Raw genomic sequence first — 25,228 nt, 5'->3', positions numbered from 1 at the left:
GATCCCAAAGAATTAGAGGAAAATCTTAATCAGTTATGCACAGTTAGTAAGGATTTTGGAATAAAGATGAATATGGCTAAAACAAAAGTAATGATGAACAAGTATGCCACAGAAAGGGAAATAATGATTGAAGGAGCAGTAATTGAAAAGGTGGAGTCATATACTTATCTAGGACAAGTTATTAGCTGTAATAATGATAAATGGCTGGAAGTCAAGAGAAGAATAAATTTTGGATGGATAGCATTCAGGAAATATAGTCACATACTGAAGAGCAATATCCCAGTTTGTCTGAAACGTAAAATAATGAACCAATGTATACTCCTCACCATGACTTATGGAAGTGAAACTTGGGCACTCACCAAAAGAATGGAAGAGAAGCTGAGAACTACACAGCGAAGAATGGACCGAATTATATTGGGAATCAGACTGTTAGATAAGAAGAGAAACACATAGATTAGGCAGCAAACTCAAGTAAAGGACATTCTTATCAAAACTAAAGAACTAAAATGGCCTTGGGGAGGACACATAGCTCGAAGACACGATGACAGATGGAGTAAGAAAATAACAGAATGGTACCCAAGAGGAGCTAGAAGAAAACCTGGAAGACAAAGGCGGAGATGGATAGATGAAATTCATGAGTTTGTGGGCAGTAAATGGATAGCCAATGCTCAAAACAGAAGGAACTGGAAAGTTGCTGGAGAGGCCTTCATCCTGCAGTGGATTGAAAATGGCTGGTATGTTATTATAAAATTACTGCTATTAAAATGTAGTACTTTTATCAATGTTAAAAGTACTGCATTTTAATAGCAATGAAACTTCAGCCCATCTGCCTATTTTATCCAGGGCTTCAGCCCATCTGCCTAATTTATCCAGGTCTTCAGCCCATCTGCCTAATTTATCCAGGGCTTCAGCCCATCTGCCTAATTTAAACAGGTCTTCAGCCCATCTGCCTAATTTATCCAGGTCTTCAGCCCATCTGCCTAATTTATCCAGGTGTTTATGCAGTGTCGAGTCTGTTTGGCACTAATAAGCACTGGGAAAGTAAAACTGAGAGTAGCTATGTCTTATAGGCCTAATGAATCTGATGAGTATAATGAGCAATTGTGCCGAGAAATAGTGTGGGCCAATAAATCAGAATGTCTTATAATGGAGGATTTTAACTTTCCAGATATTGACTGGAACTTGTGGATTGGTCACTCGCACACGAGCAAGACTTTTGTGGATTTATTGGATGACTGTTTTCTCCAGCAACATGTTCGAGAGGCAACCAGAGGGAGTAATACTCTTTATCTGATTATCAGCAGTGATTATTCATGCATTAAGAATTTGCAGATAAAGGAACCACTGGGTGACAGTGATCACAATGTCCTGATGTGGGAATTACTTAAAGGTGTAACTACCATCAAGGCTAAAGAGGAAGGGCTTTTGCTTTCGTAAAGATGACTACAGAGGTCTCAGACAGTTTTTAAATTCTGTACAGTGGGATCAACTGATGATGTTACCAACGTTGAATTCTAAATGGGAAGCCTTCAGTGACTTAATTTTGGAGGCTGCTAGGCTTTTCATTCCAACTAAGAAATACTGTTCAACATTTGGGGCTAAATGGATGTGAGATGAATTAATGAGGCTCGTGGCAGAAAAGAAAAATGTATGGGATGCATATAAAGTATCAGGTGACACTGAAGCCTATGGCAGGTATAAACTAGTCACGAAGGAGGTTAGGCAGGCGAAGGCAGATTACGAGAAATTTTTGGCAAAGTATGCAAAGAAAAACAGCAAAGAGTTCTTTACTTATGTAAACTCTAGAAAGAAAGGAATGAATCAGATTGGACCACTTAACACAGATGGGTAGACTATTGATGATCATGCTCAGGTAGCTGATAAACTGAATGAGTATTTTGCATCTACATTCACACATGAGGAGTTATTCAATGAGGGGAGTGCCAGAAGTTTATCAAATGCTAACAGGGAGCTAAGTGATTTTGTTGTTGTTGTTGTATTTGAGGTTTTTGGCACAAGGGCCTCTTGAGCCATATTGCGCCTGTTCATGGTTTGGGTATCACTGATTTCATATTATGATCAGATGCTATTATATAAATTTATGCGTTTTAAATACTTAAACAGATCCTCGAAATTTGCTTCAATACCAAGAATATATGATAAGGTTAAGGGTTCCTGCAAATTGAAGAGGGAGCTGAAGCTGGAATTTCAGACAGATGAAAGGTGGGGACATTGAATGAGAATATGTTTTATTGTTAAGTGCGACTGGCAAAAGAGGCACTGAGGAGGAGTCTCTCCCAAAAGCAAATGCAGATGAGTTGGATGTGAATGACCGATGCGAAGCCTTGCCAGAATTACTTCTTGTCGCCTGTTTATTCTAAAACTAGATGTCCACAGTTGAGGCTCTTTTTTATCTGGAAAATTTTTTATTATTTGGTTTGAGATTGCCAGAGGTGAGACCATTGTTTCCAACATGTTTTTTTAATAATGGATTTGTAATCTGTGTATGGAACTTTCAGTTGACTGTAAGATCCAGAGTCGGGATGTTTAGCAGCCTCATCCGCACGATCATTACCTTGGATGCTGACATGACCAGGAATCCAGCAGAAGGTGACCTTGTAGTTGGCTGTTTGATGGTAAAATAATTTAGACTGGATCTCTTTAAGAATGGGATGAGAGGGAGGAAAGGTAGATTGAAAGGCACTGATTGCACTTAAAGAGTCTGCATATATCAGAGATTGTTTAATATTTGATATGATATTTGTTTATGTTATCTAGAGCCAGTTTTATTGCAAATAATTCTGCAGTATAGATACTGCATTCAGTGGGAAGAGGACCAGGACTTTGTCTGAGTTTTCCAAAGAATGCAATTTATGTAGCTGTTGAAAGTTGGTATTTTCCCAGGGAGGATTTTCCCCATCTTGAAAATAAATTGTCACAGAGAGGTATGCATTCAGTCCAGGGAGGTTCAGGAGTAGCAAGGTCTTGGTATATATTCTTAAAGTTAATTTTCCAACTGATTGTGAGTTCTTGCAGTCGAATCCCTGTGGGGCGGTTTTCATTAGGTTTATTGTAATATAGCAGGGTGTGTTGAGGATCAAACAGATACTGCCAGCTGGGGTGGGCTGGAGTACCTCCAATCTTTGCTGCATAATTAAGCAATAAAATTTTTCTCCTGAGATGCAGAGGGGATTCGTTTGCCTCAATATACAGGCTGTGAACCAGAGATGTTCTGAAGGCTCCAACAACTATCCTAATGGCACTATGCTGCATGGTGTTCAGACATAATAGAGAACTTTTCCTGGTGGAGTCATAGACAGGTGCTTCATAATCCAAGCGCGATATTATTAAAGCTCTATAGAAATGTAGGAGAGAGCTTCTGTTTTTTACTATCCTTAAGATAGTAAGTTTTTTAAGACAAGTATTCCGGAAGTATGCCATATGGGAAGCAAAATTAAGTTTATTATCTAAATGTAACCCCAACAGATGGAAATTGTTAGTGACAGGAATCAGGCTGTTTTTTAAAAATATTTCTGGATCCGGATGTAGTTTCCATTTTTTACAGAAATGAATAGCAGTAGACTTCTTTTCTGCTAGGGAATAACCATTCCGCAACGCCCATGATTCTATTCTAGCTATAGCAATTTGAAGTTGCCTTTCGATGGTGTTCATAGTCTGGGATTGAGTAGAGATAATGAGGTCATCAGCAAACATGTACGATTGTACTGTATTTGGTACATCCCTTGTCATGTTGGTGATTCTTATTCCAAATAATGTTGGACTCAGAATGGAACCCTGTGGTACACCTTCCTCTTGTTCAAATGTTTTGGATAAATTATTCATGTATCTGACCTGAAAAGTTCTATGGCATAGGAAGCTTTGTATAAATTGGGGTAGATGACCTCTCAAGCCGAAAGAATGAAGATCTTGAAGAACACCATATCACCAGATGGTATCGAAGGCTTTCTCAATATCTAGATTAATCATGACCAGATGCTTTCCCCTTATGAAGGCATTACGTATATTTGCCTCTGCTTTTATCATTATGTCTAAGGTGGAACGGTTTTTTCGAAACCCATAGTTGTTAGTTTCCAGGAACCACATTAACTGCCTGTGAACTACTTTTTCCAGGACTTTGCCTAAACAATTGGTCAGTGAAATTGACCTATAGTTATGTGGAAAGGTACGATCCTTTCCAGGCTTTGGGAAGGGTAGAACTATTGAGTGACACCAGGAGATTGGGTAAGCATTTTCTAAGAATATTCGGTTGTAATAGTTTAACAATGATCTTTCTGCTCTGTTGTTCAGTTGATTTAACATTATATAGTAGATCCCATCTGGACCTGCAGCGCTATATGATGTTTTATTGAGCACTCCAAAAAGTTCTGTTAATGTGGATGGCTGGTTATGTGGACGTGAAACTCTCGTGGAAAAATTAATCTTATGCTGCTCTGCAGTTTTTTTAATTCGCTGACAGGTTGGTTTGTAGGAGGCTATTGTTGATATACTGGCAAATGATTCCGCTAAGGCATTTGCTATTTCTTCCGGGGATGACAACTCTCCATATAATTCTGCTGCCTGTATCCTTGTTTATGCTCGAGGAAAAGCTAATCCAGGCATCTTTCTTTGCTTTTCGTCTTATTTGGTGGAACTTGGCTTTCAGTCTTTTGAAGTTAATTAGATTGGTAGTTGTGGGAAATTTACGAAATAAATTTTCTCTTGCCTCTCTTGTCAGTTGCTGGGGATCCCCACATCGGATGATGGGCATTAAAGTCTCAAAGTAAGCAGAAAGGAAATGGTAGTTGTTCTATTGTTCTATTAGATTTTCTAGGTCATCTGAAGAAAATGAGAAAATGTGTGTGCCATCTTGATTCCACCAGTAATTACTATGTTTCCGTTTCCCTGGGAAAGATTTTGGTATTGCAGAGGTAGCAGCTTGTAATATTTGATTAGTTACATGTTCTGTGACATTGTCTATGGTTTCAGATTGGATTATTTTATTGTCTAACTGCACATGAGATGCATATTCATACCAGTGTACACTACGAAATTTCCAAGTGGAGCGACGTAGTGAAGGAGAGTTTACCCGTGTTTGCAGCTTGCAGAGAATCGGAAGGTGATCACTGTTTAATGGATTTTCAAGAACAGACCACCCCATAATACTACATACAGAGGGAGAACAGATTGACAGGTCTATTGCACTCATGGATCCTGTTGTAAATGAATATAGGTAGGTTCACCAGTGTTCAAAAGGGCAAGTTGATAAGAGTCCAGAAGGGATTCTATTAATTTGCCTCTCTTGTCAGTTGCTGGAGATCCTCACATCGGATGATGGGTATTAAAGTCTCCAAGTAAGCAGAAAGGAGACAATAGCTGTTCTATTAGATTTTCTAGGTCATCTGAACAAAATGAGAAATTAGGAGGAATATATATATAGATGCTATTGTAAGAGTGATGCCAATTTCAATGCGCACTGCCATTACTTCAAAACGAGTCTAAAGAGCAATATGTTTGGATGGTACGTTGCTTCTTATAAGAACCGCCACTCCTCCGCGGGCTGGCGAGTCGATATTTCTATCTCTTCTAAAGATCGAGTAATCTTTTATAGTAGGACACACTTGTGAATTTAAATACGAGTAATCTTTTATAGTAGGACACACTTGTGAATTTAAATAAGTTTCCTGTAGGGATATGCCTACTGGATCATAACGGTGGATGAGATCACATATATCATCTTTTATACTGCGAAACCCTCTACAATTCCATTGAAGAATTCTTTCCATTAAGCGGTTTTGTTGGTTGTTTTTGTTTCTGACTGCTTTTTAGTTGTGACTTGTTTGCATCGATCCGAATTTACTTTGTTTGTCTTTCTTTGGAAAGTAGGGATGTGTTACGTCCATCTCATGTCGCATGAAGTTCTAATATGGCATCTTTTGAGCCATTGTGCTGGTCAATATCCATTCTGGTTGAATTTGGTGGTTTCAGTACCATGGTTTCTGTCACTTTTTGTTTTGCTGTTGGGTTTACATTATTGTAATTGGGGTATTACAGGCTTGTTCAGTTTTTTGTTGCGAAGGACACTGTTTGGGGGCAGAGAGCATGGAGCGTGTCCAGTTAGCGATAGACATATTTGGGGGAACGGCAATATCTGTTTATGTACCTTGACTGAAACTGTTTAGCAGCCGTTGCATATGTACGTTTTGGATCTGTTTTTAGTATTTGCCTTCTTGCCTCTGAATATGTCACTTTATTCTCAACTTTATATTTCTGGATTTTTTTTCCTTGCTTCCAAAGTTCGCAACTTTTGGAAAAAGCTGAGTGATCACCCTTACAGTTTGGGTAAACAGAAGTCATAGCAGTGCATTCAGTTTGATTGTGCTCCTTCGATCCACAAATTGGACATACTGACTCACCTCGACATGCAGTTTGGGAGTGTCCGTATTTTTGGCACTTGTAGCAGCACCTGATTGGGTTTGGGATGTAAGGACGGACACGGCAATGGAGATAGCCTGCTTTAACAGATGATGGTAGGATGGGAGAGCTGAAATTGAGAATTATGCTCCTGGTGGGAACAAGAACACCCTCTTTCCAAGTCATAATTCTCCTTACTTGTATGACTTTTTGTTTACGTAGCTCTTGAACTATCTCCTCCTCTGATACAGTTAACAAGTCCCATTCTGCGATTACTCCCTTCGAGGAATTTAGGGTGGAACGGGTAGCAACTTTTATTGGTTGTCCGCCAAAAGTAGTCATGTTTAATAATTTTTCGGAATGCTGGGATTTCTTGGTCTCTATCAGAAAATCCCCAGACTGGAGCCACTTTACAGTTTTTGGTGAACCTGCAGCAGACTCGATGCATTTTTGGACAAGGAATGGGGATAGTTTACTCAGGGGCAGCTCTGATAGAGAGTGCAGTATGAGGAATGCTGGTATTTCCTCTTGTGGGGTTGTTTTCAACCTCTTGATTGAGAATAGTCATTTTCGGTGTCATTTTCTAGTCTTGAGCTCGATGGCTCTAAAGGTGGAAAAGAACTGTTTTCCATCTTTGCTCCTTTCAGCCCTGGGAGAGTGGATTTCTTCTCCCAGGTTACCAGCCCCTCCACGGGGAGGCAGGAGCAGTGCCACTAGAGTGACCAAGTGGTGTAAAGGTTAGTAAGTGAGTGTAATGGAGAAAAAGAAAGGTGGTTTTCCTTCCTGTAACTTAGTTACAATTCGTAATACTAAGTTAACAAATAATTAATGGGAACGTAAGAAAACTTTTACAAATGAATATAACTGTAGTTTTGATAAAAACGGTCTAGAAATTACTCAGGGAATTGCTTGATCACTATAACGCTTGGCACCCAGGGCCAAGTGATTTTGTAATAACGGAGAGCAAAGTGGCGGAGAAACTTTTGAAGTTAACTTTTGAACATAAGGAAGGCACCTGGGGTGGACGGGATCTATCCAGTTATATTAAAGGAGGCAGCAAAGGAAGTAAACAAACCCTTAGCCATTATTATGAGAGCTTCCTTGGACTCAGGGGAGGTCCCTATGGACTGGAGGTGTGCAAATGTATCACCAATTCATAAAGGGGGTTCAAAAGGTGACACAAGTAACTATAGACCTGTTAGTTTTACTCGTGTTCCAGGGAAAATAATGGAATCACTGGTTAAAGAAGCATTGCACGATCATCTAGACAAGACTGCAGTAATAGTTAAGACACAGCATGGGTTTGTTAAAGGAGGTCTTGTCTGACCAATTTGATTGGATACTATGATGTGGTCACAAAGGAACTGAACGCCAAAAATAATTTTGATCTCATATACTTGGATTTCAGGAAAGATTTTGATACTGTTGCACATGAAAGATTGCTTTCCAAATTGGAGAGGTCTGGCATTACAGGTAAGTTGCTACAATGGATAAAGGGATGATTGAATGGGAGACAAGAAAGAGTGGTAATCAATGAACACTGCCTTTCGTGGACAAATGTTATTAGCGGAGTTCCCCAGGGTTCGGTGTTGGGCCCATTGTTGTTTTGTATATTTATCAACGATATTGATGAAGGTAAATTGGGTTTAATGTCCAAGTTTGCAGATGATACAAAGGTTGGCGGGATTGTTAACGACAGTATGCTACTCCAAATGGATCTAGATAAGTTGGGAAAGTGGGCTGAGAAGTGGCAACTGAAGTTTAACATTGACAAATGCAAAGTACTGCATATGGGTAGCAATAACCAAAGAGAAATGTACCAACTCTGTGGCACTACACTCAGGGAAGTGGAAAGTGAAAAAGAACTGGGGGCAATTGTGTTGTAGAATAATGGAATCACTGGTTAAAGAAGCATTGCAGGATCATCTAGACAAGACTGCAATAATAGTTAAGACACAGCATGGGTTTGTTAAAGGGAGGTCTTGTCTGACCAATTTGTGTGGTAATTGTGCAGTCAAATATGAAGTTTGCTGAGTAGTGCAGGTGGGCTGCCAGGGCAGGTCATGGAGCCTTGTCAATGATATATAGGAATTTTTCTAGCAGGGACAGGGAGGTGATTATCCCGTTATACAAGGCAATGGTCAGGCCACACCTAAAGTACTGTGTACAGGTCTGGAGGCCTCATTTTAGGAAGGATGTAGAGTTGTTAGAACGAGTACAAAGAAGGGCAATGAGATTGGTGAGGAGAACAAAGGGGTGCTCTTACCAAGAAAGGCTTAAGTTCTGCAAATTGCAGCGCCTGGAGAGTAGACACCTGTGAGTGATCTGATTGAGGTGAGGTGTATTAGGCCTTGAATGGGCTGAACAAGCTGAATGCTGATGGGATTCTTCCTCTTGCTCAGACCTGAGGGGACACAGTTTCAAATTGAGGAAAAATAGTTGTAGAATTGATGTGCAGAAATTTGCCTTTAGCCAGCGAGTAGTTGATTGGTGGAACAGGCTTCCATCTTTTGTTGTGGAAGCTAATAGCCTAAATAAATTTAAGGCTGAGCTGGACAGGCATTTGGAATGAATGGAGAATGTAAAATAGGAGGGTTTTTTTTTTTTTTTTTTTTTTGGCTGATGCTGTATAAGCTTGCTTTCTTGCATCATATGCCTCTACTAATGTTAATGTCCCACCAAACTGATTAACATTGCACTGGTCACGCTTTTCAACTGGATGCACTGCCTTAAATTTAATATGCCTCCTAACTAAGAGCATAAACCCCCCTCTCATGTCCTCTCTATTCTTCCTCTATACATTGTACACTCCCATTCAAATTCAGCATTGCTTATGTCCAAAGTATACTTAATCTTGTTCTTACTCTTAGTTACCCTAACACAGTGCATATATTTACTTGTTCCATGGCCCACAGCAGTGCTTGAAATCCCCGACACTTTGCTTTCCAGGCAGCTGCATGTTCCAACAGAAGCAATATATGAATTACTTATTCTGATTATAACTGAAATTACTGTGCATTAAACTTTAATTATGTTATGTCACCTTTACCAAACGTGCCATTGGTTGCTGACTTATCATAGTAGATATATATGAAACAGCAATAAAATCAAGTGTAAGCATAACATGGGACAACAACTGGCAGAAGACTAGTGTGAGGAGAATATGCTGCTGCTCTGAAAGAATATGCAACAGAAAAACTGGCAGGCAACATTAAGGGCATCACATATGATAAAGCTTTGCGTATGTGTACAAAATAGAAAAAAAATTTGTGAACAGAGCATAAATTAATAAGTTAAGAAACGTTTATAACAATTTAAAACCATGAACTTTGGGTTCATGGTCACAATGGCCTTGACAGGTAACTGGCTTACTCATTGATCTACAGTGTAGAATGTCCATAAACCTAGAAAACAGTATTTTGTTTCACAAAATATTGTTGTGTCATGCAACAGAAAAACATTAAATTGTGCAGTAGTGGGAAAACAGTGAGTAATTTTTACCAAATATAACATGTAACAAAATATGTTCCACTGGTTGAACAAGAGGTCCATCTTCTTCTGCCTTTCATATAAAGCTTGAATTAATGAACAATTTTGTTATGGCTTTGGATAAAGAAGAAATGGTTTCTGCTACCTAAGGATAGTGTTTCCTTTAACATGCAAAACTGAAAGGAAAAATTCATTGGACCTCAAATAAAGATGAGGTATTTGAAACAAAGCTACACTAGGGGGAAGGGTGCAAGTTTACTTCAACAATGAATTATTCTCTGTCTGAAAAAAATATTCAAAAACATCAATCTGCACCCATTCTTTTTTCAATTTAAATTTAGATTCCTGTGTATACTGTTTTAGAAAGAGTCAGAAATCAGAGAGAGAGCGAGAGAGAGTAAGAAGAAAGGGTGAGAAATGAACTTGGTGATGGTCGCTTCTCCAATGGAGCCTTTCTCTCATGACCATTCTCAACCTCATTGTTTGGCATTACAAGAATGCAAAATGGGATGATCTATGAGATTTCTATTCTTCTTTTCCTTGGTTGGATTACTATTTTAAATCTTCTTATATTGATGTTTGCTCAGATCGTGTCACTGAAATTATTCTTGTAGGGATGAAATATTTTATTCCAAACTCCACCTTAAAATCTCATCCTTCATCTAAACCTTGTTTTTCCAATAAATATGCTAAGGCTGTTCAAGATAAAAATGTTGCATATCGCAACTGGCTTCCATGAAAATCTCCAGGTTCATTTTCTGCCTAAACCAAAGCTTGCAACAATTGTAAAGCAGTTAATAATCAGTTCAAACTAGATTTTGCACAGGCTAAGAGCAGAAAACTTGCTTCTTGTCCAAATGGTAGTCGAGTATGCTGGTCTCTTCCGAATGCAACTGGCCGCAACTTTTGCTCAATTCTACTCCCACCTCTTTTAAAACATGATGATTCTATTGCCACCTCAACTAAAGATAATGCTGACCTGATAGCATCCTACTTTTCTTCTAACTCTTTCATCGATGATCTTGGTAAACCACCTCCTATCATTACCAGTATACTCCACTCAAAGCCTCCTGTGGTCTTCCATTAAAATGATGTCAGCATTTTGATCAACCTTAATGCTGATGGCATTTCTCTACTTGTTCTTAAACCCTTACTCCAGTTCTGTGTTGCCTTTTTACACTCTCTTATTCCACTGATGTTTTTCCTTCTGCTTGGAAATTTGCTCATATCCAGCCGGTTCCTAAAAAGGGTGAAAAATCCCTCCCATGCAATTGTTGTCCCATGGTACTTACTTCTACTCTTTTGAAAGTAATGAAAAAATTCATTAACAGCCAACTATATAAAAACCTTCCATATGATGAATGATTGCCAATACGGATTCCATCATCACTGACAGAATTCGTATTGGTAGTCATTCATCACCAATATGGGATCAATATCATCCACTGATGATATACTGGCTTATGTTACCAATCTATGGACAAATTCAATGGAAAGGTTTGGTGAAACTCAAGAAGTTGCTTTTGCTATTTCAAAGACTATTGTTCATGCTTGGCATAAACGTCTTCTAAATAAACTGTCATCTTATAGTCTGATTGTTGCTATTGATTATCCAGTTTTCTCTCTAACCGCTCATTGTGTGTACTCTTTACACACAAGTTAAGAAGAGTAATAAGAGCTGATTGGGGTATAAGGGGGCGAGCTCTAAATTTACTGTACAATTGCCTATTTGTTCCTATTATAACTTATGCATCTATAGCCTGGCTTCATAAGATAACAAACTCGTGTGATTAAAAAATATATAATGCAGGCTCAGCGATTCGCTCTCTTGTCCATTACAAGAGAATATCGAACGGTATCAACTGGTGCTCTGCAGGTGGTGTCTGGCAAATTATCGGCTGATTTACAAATAGTGCTTAGAGCGAGCATTAATGTATTGTACAAGAAATAACATTAGAAAGTTGGTCTTGAATGTGAGTTCATGTCCACACTTAGAGAGGTTATATACAAGGCAGGATGTTAGTGAAGAAAAGAAAAGGATTCAAAGTGAATTAATACAAGTATGGCAAAGGAAGTAGTAAACCTCAGAAAAAGGTCATGTAACTCATATGTTCTTGCCTAGAGTGGATATATTACAGGTAAGGAAGAATCCTTGGCAGAATTCGGAGTTAGTGCTGGCTTTCTGATAAGAGGTCACGGATCAGCTAGGTCTGGTGAGGAGGAATCATCAGCCCATATTATGTTTCACTGTGAGAACTATGTTGATTAGAAGTCGACTAGACTTAGCACTAGGAAATGTGGAACGTGTTCCAGAGGAGCTGCTGTTCCAGAGGAACAGCAGCTCCTCTGGAACACGTTCGTGGATAAATGGAAATTCACTTACTTTAACAATTTTGTTTACTCTTTGTTTAAAAGGAGAGCACAATTAAAGCTAGACAGTACAGCCTGCCTCCCAGTGGCAGGGATGGAAACCTAGCCCATTGGGATAGGCTGAATGAAAAATGAATTCAAAATATATTTCCTCTTGGCCAGGACCAAGTGGCAATTGCGCTTTGCAATTTGAGGTGTGTTTAATTTGAAATTCTTTTTTTTAGAGACAGATAAGTCATGAACCACATATAAGCTACGGCTCGGGTGGGTATTTTGGGCCTTACTTGGTATTTTAAATATATGTATATCTGACCGCTCATTGCTTGCGATGGTAGATGACTATCTTCTAACTTCTCCACCAAAGGTTCGGTTCACCTTCCTACTTTTTGTCTCTTGAATAAAAATAACTTTCTTTCATTGAATGAAAATCCTATCCATAGTTTTGCTGATGATAGTACATTAACTGATAGTTAGAGAAACCTTACCCTGCACAAACAGCTTCAACTTCTGGAATATCCATTACCAATTCCTTAAATTCTGCTCTCCAGGAAACTTTCATGTGGACAATGCTTTGCAGTTAGCATTACTTGTGGCATATGATGCAAGAAAGTAAGCTTATACAGCATCAGCCAACAAAAAGCCCCTTCCCATTTCACCCATCCAGTCACTCCAAATGTTTGTCTAGTTCAGCTTTAAATTTATTTAAGCTATCAACTTCCACAACAACAGATGGAAGTCTGTTCCAGCAATCAACTACCCATTGACTAAAGGCAAACTTCTACACATCGCTTCTAAAACTGCCTTTCCTCAATTTGAATATATGCCCCCCCTCAGGTTCTTAGTCTTGGCAAGGGAAAGTATCCCGTAAGTATTGAACCTGCTCAAACTAATCAAAGCCTTATAACACCTCAATCACATCACCTTGCAGGTGCTTAGTCTCCAGATGCAGCAACTTGCAAAATTAAAGCCTTTCTTCATAAGTGCACCCCTTTGTTCCTCTCACCAATCTTGTTGCCCTTCTCTGTACTCATTCTAGCAATTCTACATCCTTCCTAAAATGAGGCCTCCAGACCTGTATACAGTACTCAAGGTGTGGCCTGACCACTGTCTTATACAAAGGGATAATCACCTACTTGTCTCCTGTTGCAATAGCATACTGTCATTAGTATCATTAACAACCCTGCCAACCATTGTATCATCTGCAAACTTGGACATTAAGCCTGATATACCTTCATCAATATCATTGATAAATACACAAAACAACAATGGGCCCAGCACCGAACCCTGGGGGACTCCACTAATAACATTAGTCCACGTAGAGCAGTGTCCATTTATTATCACTCTCTGTCATCTCCCATTCAACCATCCCTTTATCCATTGTAGCAACTTATACTTAATGCCATACCACTCCAATTTGTACAGCAGTCTTCCATGTGCAACAGTATCAAAAGCTTTCCAGAAATCCAAGTATATGATATCAAAATTATTTTTAGCATTTGCAGTATCCAATCAAATTTGTCAGACGAGACTTCTACTTAACAAATCCCTGCTTTGTTTGAACTCTTGTCTAGATGATCCTGCATCCCGTCCTTAACCAGTGACTCCATTATTTTCCCTGGAACAGAAGTTAGACTAACAGGTCTGTAATTACCTGTGTCACACTTTGATCCCTCTTTGTGAATTGGGGATACATTTGCACATCTACCGTCCATGGGGACCTCCCCTGACTCTAAGGATGCTCTCATAATTATGGCTAAGGGTTTGCTTACTTCCCTTGCTGCCTCCATTATAACTGGATAGATTCCATCTGCCACAGGTGCCTTTTTTATGTTTAACTTCAACAATTTCTCCTCCACTTTTCTCTCAGTTATCACAAAATCACTTAGCTCCCTGTTGGTAAAAAACCTAGAAGTTAATAAACTTCTAGGTTTTTTTTTTTTTTAGGAGCATTAGCATTAGCATTAGTAGAGGCATTTGATGCAAGAAAGCAAGCTTATGCAGCATCAGCCAAAAAAAAAAAAAAAAAAAAAAGTAACATAAATAAATAAAAATAACCACTTCCACTTCACCCCTCTGTTCGTTCGAAATACCTGTCCAGCTGAGCCTTAAACTTATTTAGGCTATCAACTTCCACGACAAGGGATGGAAGTCTGTTCCACCCACCAACCACCCGCTGGCTAAAGGCAAATTTCCGCACATCTATCCTACATCTGTCTTTCCTCAATTTGAATTTATGCCCTCTCAGGTGATTTTTCTGAGCTAGAGGAAGAATCCCATCAGCATTGAGCATGCTCAAACCATTCAAGGCTTTGTACACCTCTATCAGATCACCCCGCTGGTGCCTAGTTTCCAGACACTGTAATTTGCAAAACTTAAGCCTTTCTTCGTAAGAGAACCCCTTTGTCCCATTCACCAATCTAGTTGCCCTTCTCTGTACTCGTTCCAGCAGCTCTACATCCTTCCTGAAATGAGGCCTCCAGGCCTGTATACAGTACTCTAGGTGTGGCCTGACCATTGGCTTATACAAGGGAATAATCACCTCCTTATCCCTGCTAGAAAAATTCCTATATATCATTGACAATACACCATGAGCTACTCTTGCAGCTCGTCTGCACTGCTCAGAGAACTTCATATCTGCCTGCACCACCACCCCCAGGTCCCTTTCATTCTCTACCACTGTCAGTGTAGTACCACAGAGTTGATACGTTGCTCTGGGGTTGCTGTTTCCCATATGTAGTACTTTACATTTGTCAATGTTAAACTTCATTTGCCACCTCGAAGCCCATCTGCTCAACCTTTCCAAATCCTGTTGCAGCAGCATAGTGTCAGTAGTGTCCTTGACAACCTTCGTATCGTCTGCAAACATGGACATTAAGCCTGATATACCATCATCAATATCATTTATAAATACAGAAAACAATAAAGGCCCCAATACTGAACCCTGAGGGACTCCACTAATAACATTAGTCCACGATGAGCAGTGTCCATTGATTACCACTCTCTGTCTTCTCCCCCTCAACCACCCCTTTATCCATAGCAGCAACTTGCCTCCAATGCCACACTGCTCCAATTTGTGCAGCAGTCTTCCATGTGCAACAGTATCAAAAGCCTTTCTAAGATCCAAGTATATAATATCAAAGTTATTCCCTGCATCCAGTTCTTTTGTGACTGCATCGTAGTATCCAATCAAATTGGTCAGGCAAGACTTCCCCTTAACAAAACCATGCTGTGTCCTAGCTATAACTGAAGTCTTGTCTAGATGATCCTGCAGTGCTTCTTTCACCAGTGCCTCCATTAATTTTCCGGGAACAGAAGTTAAACTCACAGGTCTATAATTACTTGTGTCAGCCTTTGATCCCCCTTTGTGAATTGGGGTCACATTTGCACATCTCCAGTCAATGGGTACCTCCCCTGAGTCCAAGGAAGCTCTCATAATTATGGCTAAGGGTTTGCTTACCTCCTTTGCTGCCTCCTTTAATATAACTGGATAGATCCCATCCACCCCAGGTGCCTTTCTTGTGTTTATCTTCAACAATTTCTCCTCCACTTTGCTCTCAGTTATTACAAGATTCTCTAGCTTACTGCTAGAGTTGAATACACCTCTGGCATTCCCCTCGCTGAATAACTCCTCATGTGTGAATGTCGATGCAAAATATTCATTTAGTTTGTTAGCTACCTGAGCAGGATCATCAACAGTTGAACCATCGATATCAAGTGTACCAATCTGATTCATCCCCTTCCTTCTAGAGTTTACATAAGTAAAGAACTCTTTGCTGTTTTTCTTCGCATCCCTTGCCAAGGATCTCTCGTAATCTGCCTTCGCCTGCCTAACCTCCTTTGTAACTTGGTTACAGATCAACTTGTATCTATCATAGGCGTCCGTGTCACGTGTTAATTTGTATGTATCCCATTCATTTTTCTTCTCTGCCATATGCCTCATTAGTTCATCTGACAACCATTTAGGCCTAAACCTTGAACAATATTTCTTAGTTGGTATGTAAAGCCTAGTAGCTTCCACGATAAGTTCTTTGAATGCTTCCCATTTTGAATTTGCTGTTGGCAATATCATCAGTTGATCCCACTGCATAGAATTTAAATACTGTCTCAGTCCATTGTAGTCGCCTTTACGAAAGCAATACCCCTTCCCTTTACCCCTAATGGTAGTTACCTCTTTGAGTAACTCCCACTTCAGCACACTGTGATCACTGCCACCAAGTGGTTCATTTATCTGCAGATTCTTAATGCATGAAGAATCACTACTGATAATCAAATCAAGAGTATTACTCCCTCTAGTTGCCTCCCGAACATGCTGATGTAGAAAACAATCATCCAATAAATCCACAAAAGCCTTGCTACTGTGTGAGTGACCAGCCCCCAATTTCCAGTCAATATCTGGGAAATTAAAATCCCCCATTATAAGACTCTCTGATTTACTGGCCCACTCTATTTCTCCGAACAGTTTCTTATTATACTCATCAGAGTCATTAGGCCTATAGCACACTCCTACTCTCAATTTTGATCTCCCAATGCTTATGTCACACCAAACTGACTCGACACTGCACTGTCCAGCGATGTCGACTGGCTTCACTTCCTTGGATTTTATGTGTTTTTTAACTAATAGCATAACCCCTCCTCCCTTCCTATCCTGTCTATCCTTTCTGTAGACATTGTACTCCCCAAATTCCAGTTCTGCATTTCTTATATCTGTGTGACACCACGTCTCTGAAATCCCCACAATATCTGCCTTTGATGTTTTGAGCAATACCTCAAATTCATCAAATTTATTTACTAAACTCCTAGCATTGGTGTACACACAAGTATACATGCACCTGTTCTTTTTCTTAGCTACCCTAACACAACCCATGTGTTTACTTGTACCCCAATGATTCCCAGCAGTCTCTGAAATATCCTGCTGGACATTAGCAACTAAGGCCATATTTCTCCAGGAATATGCGGTGGTCATTTCCTGACCTTTCCGCATCCTCCGTATTTGGTGGTGACGGGCTTGAATCCTGGTCTAATCAAGAAGTGTGTGTGCTACGCACTGCTGCTCCTTCCCACCTGGCTACGGAGGCACCTATATAAATCTCTAGCATTCCCTTCCTTGAATAACTCTTCTTGTGCAAATGTAGATGCAAAATACTCATTCAGTTTATCAGCTGCTTGAGCAGGATTATCAACAGTCAAACCATCTATGTTAAATGGACCAATCTGATTCATCTCCTTCCTTCTAGAGTTTTCATAAGTAAAGAACTCTTTGCTGTTTTTCATTGTGTCCTTTGCCAAAGATTTCTTGTAATCTGCCTTCGCCTGCCTAACCTCCCTTGTGACTTGATTACAGACTAGCTTATATCTGTCATAGGGCTTCTGTGTCGTCTGATAATTTATATGCATCCCATGCAATTTTCTTCTGTGCCACGAGCCTCATTAATTCATCCGACATCCATTTAGGCCTGAACCTTGAACAGTATTTCTTGTGGGTATGAAAAGCATAGTAGCCTCCAAAATTAAGTCACTGAAGGCTTCCCATTTAGAATTCACTGTTGGTAACATCATCAGTTGATCCCGCTCTGTAGAATTTAAAAACTGTGTGAGACCTCTGTAGTCACCTTTACGAAAACAAAAACCCTTCCCTTTACCCTTGATCGTAGTTACTTCTTTAAGTAAATCCCACATCAGTTCACCTGATCACTGCCTCCTAGTGGTTCCTTTATCTGTAAATTCTTAATGCATGAATAATCACTGCTGATAATCAGATCAAGAGTGTACTCCCTCTTGTTGCCTCTCTAACTTGCTGCTGTAGAAAACAATCCTCCAATAAATCCACAAAAGTCTTGCTAGCATGCAAGTGACCAACCGACAAGTTCCAGTCAATATCTAGAACAAACAGTTTAGAAATGTTTAAGTTGATCAATCAATTTCTGTCATTTTATACATGGCATGTGATCATCAATAGAACACAGTCATATCATAGCACATGAATGTGAACAAAGTGATGTAGATAATTTCTAACAACAAAAACAACGTGATGAATTACATTTCTTTAAATGTAAAATTTTCAAAAAAGTGTGAATTTCAGAGATTCAATTCAAGTATACTTTTAAAGATTTCAAGTATACTCATACAGATTTATCCGCTTATCTTGATACACCACTAATCAATGGAATGCATAACTCTGTATGAATTTTTGGGAAAAGACTCTGCAGAGGTATCCTCTTATCATGCTATATCACTCAGTAGTTGTTGTTTGAGAGCTATTGGCGCAAGAGCAGCTTAGTCTATAATGCGCCTAGTCTAGGTTAGAGAGTTTCATTTTTCGACATTTTTCATTTTTCTTGATATTGTTCAGAAGGAAGCCAAGATTTTGTTTTATAATTATGTAGCTTTTTCATAAATGTTATACTATTAATTTTTATGTTTTGGTAGTATCCGATTAACTTAAGGAAAAAGAAAATTTCAGAAATATCTGGCCGGTTGTCTAAAATTGTTTTAAGCGTTAGGTTGTTTTGTTCATTTGTTTGAAAGGCACTTATACGTTCTGAATTAAATCTTGGACAGTTCATGAAGTGATGTACAGTGAGCGAAACTTGACAGTTTTGGCATTGAGCAGGGTCTTCACCTCTGAGTAGGTAAGAAGAGTCATATGGGTATGCCCGATTCGTAAATCGAGCAAGGATCATTTCTTTGTGTCTATTGGATCAGCAGCTGGTAGTCCATGGTCGAAGTGTTTGTTTAATTATACGAAGTTTGTTGTTAGTTTGATCTTCCCAGTGTTGTTGCCATTGTTTTGAACTGCTTTGGTGGATTAACGACTTGTAATCAGTATATGGTATTGAGCGGAAGGCATAGTCAGAGGTAGCAGCTGCTCTTGCCACTTTATCTGCTCTTTAATTTCCAGTTATTCTTGTGTCGCCTGGAATCCAGCAGAATCTGATCTTGTGATTATTTTGTAATAGCTTTGATACTGAATATTGGACCTGTTGTAAAACTGGGCGTGCTTTAGTATTGGCAATCTGCAAGGCAATGACAGAGGTAAGCGAGCCAGTGAAAATTATGCTGTCTGCTATCTGTTCATGTTTAATTTTGTTTACGGCCATCAAAATGGCTTGTAATTCAGCTGTAAAGATACAGCATTCTTTTGGGAGTTGTTGGATGAGAGTACAGTCTTCAGAGTGAATCGCAGCTCCTACACAATTCTCTGTTTTTGAGCCATCTGTGTAAAGGAAAGTGTGATGTTCATATTTTTCTTTTTATGCTGCATGTAATTGCTGGTAGTTTGTCCTCGGGAGATTTGTTTTCCCCCAGGATTTAAAATGCAGGTCATATGCAGGTTGAATTATAATCCATGATGGAATGATCTGTGTAGTCGTAGTAGCTATGCTGTCATAATTAAGCTCTTGACTTAACAATAAATCTTTTAGACAGATGTTGGCAGGTCAGTTTATTCGTGGGTGGGCTTGGTATAAGTTTTCCCAGTATGATGAAAACAGAACCTCTCTATTCGGATGATCGGTGATGGATTTTATCTTTACGGCATAGCATAATAATAAGTTCTGTCATCTAAGTTATAGTGAAGGTTCATGGGCTTCTGCATACAGTCTTTGTACAGGTTAAGTGCGAAAAGATCCAAGTGCTATATGGAGCGCACTGTGGTGCATGGGATCTAACCATCTCAGTGCACTTGGTCTTGCAGAGTCGTAAACAAGTGCTCCATAGTCCAGCTCGGAACGTACTATTGCTCAATAAAGTTTAAGTAGTGTATGTCGATCTGCACCTCAAGTTGTTGCGGAAAGAACTTTGAGTAGGTTTAATTTCTTGATACAAGAATGTCTTAGTTGCTTAATATGTTCAAGGAATGTCAGTTTCTTATATAAGAGAAACCCTAAGAATCTTATGTTTGGTACAACTGGGATCATATATCCATCTAGTTTAAGTTCAGGATCAGGGTGTAGGTTTCGTTTTCTACAGAAGTGTACACATGCAGTTTTTTGTGTGGAAAACCGGAAGCCATTTGTTTGCACCCATTTACTTATTTTATTTATTACTCCTTGTAGCTGCCATTCTATACTTCGCATATTCTGAGAGTGATAGGAAATACTGAAATTGTCAACGTATAAAGCGGTATCAACAGTTGCTATCAAAATAAACTCCATGAAGTTATGGAGTTTATTTTGATAGCAAAGAGGGTTGTGCTAAGCACAGACCCCTGAGGTACACCCACTTCTTGGGTAAAGACTTCTGAATGAGCATTCTGCAACCTAACTTGAAATGACCTGTGGAGTACGAAATTCTGAATATATATTTAGGAAGATGTCCACGTAATCCAAGGTGGTATAGGTTTTGGATAATTCCATAACACCATGCCGTATCGTAAGCTATTTCTATATTGAAACAGATCATTACGTGGTGATCTTTTCGGATAAAGGCATTCTGCACAGTTTTCTAATTTGATAAGTAAATCTAGTGTTGAACGATTTTTCCTGAAACTATGCTGTGCTGGATTGAGAAGGTTATTTCTGTTCAAAAACCATGTTAGACGAGCATTGATAATTTTCTCCATAACTTTTCCCAGGCAACTTGTTAGAGCAATTGGACGATAGTTGCATTGGTCAGAGAGGTCTTTCCCCGGTTTTGGGAAAGCAAGAATTATTGCATGAAGCCAACTGTCTGGAAATTAGTTTTCTAGGAAGATTCTTTTATATAGTTCTAGTAATGCCATTTGGGATTGATCATCAAGTTGCTTTAACATCATATAGTGAATTTGTTCTGGTCCTACAGCACTTTGCTTTGTCTGTGATAGAGCATGTTTTAATTCGTGGAATGTTAAAGGTAGGTTGTACTCTTCATTATTTCTTGTGGAAAAATTCAGTTTATGTCTTTTTATTCTTGCCTTGTATATTTGCAAACTGAGAGTATATGAGGTGGTCACTGATATTCTGGCAAAGGTTTCGCCCAGTGCATTGGCTATTTCTGACGGCTCTGCAGTGACTTGTCCATTGCAGTTTAGGATCGGAGTTGGAGTAATCTGGTATCTGCCACTCATTTTGTTAATTTTATTCCAGACAGTTTTAGATGGTGTGGAACTTGTTAATGTAGATGTAAATTTTATCCAGGATGCTTCCTACTGGCTCGCCTAATATATCTGGCTCTTGCCCGTGCCTTCTTGAACAATATGATGTTCTCTAAAGTTGGATATCTTCAAAAAGTATTCCAGGTTTTGTTTCGCTCTTTCTTAGCCTGTGCACATTCTGCATTCCACCATGATTTTGGATGTGTTGGAAAGTGAGATGTTTTTGGGATAGAGTGTTCAGCAGCTTGAGTTATTTTATTTGTTATATATTGTACTGCTGCATCTAACAGTTTCTGATTGATATTATCAACATTTAGTTTTGCAAATGATTTATAAGTTTCCCAATCTGCTTCATTTATTTTCCATCTGGGAGTTTTACGTGACTTGCATGTGGTTCCTAATGTCATGGTGATGATCATTGGATAGTGATCACTGCTGAGAGAATCACTATGCACTGACCAATCAAGTAATGGAAATAGTATTGGAGAACATACAGACAGGTCTATAGCTGTAGTATTTCCTGATGGAAGACATGTATATGTATGTGTTATGAGGGATCTAGGGGCTATGCGTACTGTAATTGCTTCAAGGGGTGTGTTTAGCAGGACAATCTGGGAAGGAATGCGAGAAATTACTAGTATTGCCACACCACCACCACCACCACCACCATGGGTTGTGCTGCCTGTTACTCTGTCCTTTCGATATGCTGTATAGTTCTTTATTAAGGTAGAATCTTGAGGTCTGAGTTAGGTTTCTTGTAAGCAAAGAGATAGCAGTGCATACTGTACAATCAGATTGTATATATCACCTATGTTAGTGTGGAGTCCTCTACAATTCCACTGGATTATGCTTTTCATTATTTGGTTTTCGAGAGATTTTCGGACTGTTTCCGAGATGCTGTTTTAAGTCTTTCACATGTTGGTTTTTCCTTTTTGGGGAAATATGGTTTTCCAGTGTCTATATAGGGGCTAACATCTGGCGAGTATGGGCTTGGCACACCTTTCTACTTGGCGATTCCATTCTACTTCTCTCCCTGTCGGGGTAATAGAGAAATTTTTTTTTTTTTGGAGTTCTTTGGAGGTATTGTAACTTTTGAATTGTATGCCGATTCGTTATGACCTGCACATAAGAAGGTCTGTTTAAGATAGTCGGACAGTTCTCTTAGCTTCTTGGTATCTGACAGAATGTTCCAATTTATACTGCTGAATCTGCTTTTCTCTTTCCAATATTCACAATTCTTGGAATAGACGGAATGGTCTCCCTTGCAGTTTGGACATATCGGTTTCTCATGAACAGTTCTGACTGCTGTGCTCCTGAGACCCGCAGTTGGAACAGATGGCTACACCACGGAATGCCATTTGTGAATGACCATACTTTTGGTATTTAAAGCAGCAGAGAGGATTCAGAATGTATGGTCTGATGTTACAAATTAGATATCCGGCCTTCATAGATGTAGGTGGTTTAGGAGTGTTAAACGTCAGTATGATATTTCTGGTTAGGGTAAGTGTCCCACCTCTAGTAATTTTAATCCTTCTCGCAGCTATAACTCCTTGATCTTCAAGTTCATTTTTAATTTCTTCTTCAGAGACGCTGATAAGGTCCCATTCAAAAATTACTCCTTCCGATGTATTTAGCGTATTATGGGGAGAGACCTTTACTGAGATCCCACCAAATGTTTTCATTTGAAGCAGTCTTGCTGCATATTTGGCATTTGTTGTCTCAACAAGAACATCACCTGATTTCAGTCACTTAACATTTTTTGGTGTTCCAGCCACACCATCTAAACATTTCTGGATGAATAAATGGCAAGTTTTCCTAATGGCTGTTCTGTTCTGTCGTAGAATTAAAGACAATAAAAGTAGGTGATTAGGCGATGTTACTTGCTTTTTTTTTTTGCCTTTTGGTTGCAATAGTCACATCGTCTTCATTTAGTCTCATAAAGGAGTCAGATCTTTGGGATCTGTGGTTGTAATGTTTGAGTCATTCATGTTTGCTCCTTTTGGCCCTGGGAGTGAGAGCTTTTCCTCCCAGGTTTCCAGCCACGCCACGGAGAGGCAGGAGCAGTGCCACCTAGTAACCAAGCGGAAGTAGATTAGTGGTTAGTAGACTAATATATAAATAAAAGAAAGGTGTCTTTCCTTTCTTAGCAACCTTTGCACTAATACTTTTCAGCAACTATATGTATATACAGCAGAGAATTAACTTTAAACTCTCGATATATCTAACACTCTTTCACTTTAGGAATCACTTTATACTTTCAGAGAAATCGCCTGATCACTAGAAATGCTTGGCACTCGGGGGCCTATCACTCTGTATGTAGGAATAGAATTCATGGTATCATCAGATATGGAGGGAAATATTATATGGGGGAAATGCATATACACACAAGTATTTAATAGCAAACTTTGTAATATTTCTAAAATGTCCATTTCAGAACCTAGCTTACATGTTTGTAATTATTTATCTATTTATCTGTAATTGTTATGTAATTATTTATCTGTAATTATTATGTAATTATTTATCTGTAATTATTATGTAATTATTTATCTGTAATTATTGTGTAATTATTTATCTGTAATTATTTATCTACTAATATTTGCCCAAGAAATATTAAGTAACAAACAACTAAACGGGAACAGGAAAACAGATTGAGCCCGCATGAAATAAGACTGAAGTATAATTCCTCAGTTCTGACAAACATATTCTTTGTACATAGCACATTCTGTAAGAATTCTCTATTCAATTTTTAAAAAATTTTTGCTGTAATACCAATTCGGTTGATACTGTAATTGAACAAACACTGTATAAAAAACTGGATAACTCGGATATAAAATAAATATAAAATAATTGGATAACCATGTATATAATTATATTTGAACATATATACACACAATTTCTAAAACAAATATTTTAAAGTAGAAAACTACGATTTTAAAGAAGCACTTACATTGTAAGCTAATTTCATTTGAAACTCTGTCAATTACAAGAAGTTCATTAGATTCAAGAGGTTCCAGCAAAAACTTTTCAGGAGTAACATGCCTAAAAATATCGAAACAATTATTCCACTAAAAACCAGACATACGATGTACTGTAATGCCTACCAACTTTTCCAAGTCTGGTAGGGTTACTTTTATTTTGCTCAAGCATGCAGTTTTATATTTTTCAATGTGTTATGGTTTTTAACTAATGCCACCAGTGGTCATGGATTTATTTAAAATTAATCTCTCACCATTTACTTATTTATAAATAAATCTGCCACCATTATTTTCTTGGATTTATTTAAAAATCCATGACAGTAGTGGTGACAATATATTCACTTGTAAATCATTAATTCTAATACAATGGGCATATATTATTCACCACATTAAAAACCACCATAAAGAAAAAACTAAGAAGAAACAGTTCATTTTAACTGAAAAACAAGTCGAAATGTTTTAATACTCACATTGATAGGTTTTTACATAGGCTCCATTCACAGCTTAAAGGATGACTATACAATATTCAATTTAATGCCATATGTTACCCAGCATCTGTGTTGCGACAGAAGTATTAACAGTATTATCAAATTCACAATTGGACTATAGTGTGATACACTTGTTCTTTAACATCAAATCAAAAATAAAAATTCATTAGGTACATCTTAGGGGGAAAGGGTCCAAGGTAATGAGTCCTTCTCATCAAATTAATCAGAGTGGAATTTGTTATCCAGGAATTCTCTAACCTCTTGGATCTAATGTACAAGAGAAGCATCCTGCTGAAAAATAACATTTGCATTCAGATGTTCTGCAATACACAGTGAATGGTCCTTGAGGTTATCACAGGCATTCTCAGAGATATGCCAGACAAGTTGTACTTGCTACCTGGGAGTCTACAACGCTGATGGAACTG

The 25,228-nt window shown here is 38.7% G+C and overlaps 1 protein-coding gene across 4 annotated transcripts in view; it reads right to left on the bottom strand.

Moving 5' to 3' along the window:
- Positions 1-25,228, bottom strand: part of Sac1 (phosphatidylinositol-3-phosphatase SAC1) — a 677,000-nt gene that overhangs the window by 573,040 nt on the left and 78,732 nt on the right. For all 4 annotated transcript variants that reach the window (XR_016547569.1, XM_090383680.1, XM_090383679.1 and 1 more), the window contains exon 2: positions 24,288-24,379. Coding sequence is in view for 3 of the 4 variants with exons in the window: in XM_090383680.1 (XP_090239806.1) it covers positions 24,288-24,379 (92 nt within the window). In the remaining variant the exon portion in view is untranslated. The remainder of the gene's footprint in view (positions 1-24,287; positions 24,380-25,228) is intronic.

The sequence above is a fragment of the Mastigoproctus giganteus genome, chromosome 10 (genome assembly GCF_048544385.1).
Source record: "Mastigoproctus giganteus isolate SK-2022 chromosome 10, ASM4854438v1, whole genome shotgun sequence".
Taxonomy (NCBI): domain Eukaryota; kingdom Metazoa; phylum Arthropoda; class Arachnida; order Uropygi; family Thelyphonidae; genus Mastigoproctus; species Mastigoproctus giganteus.
This window is presented reverse-complemented; position numbering and strand designations above follow the sequence as displayed.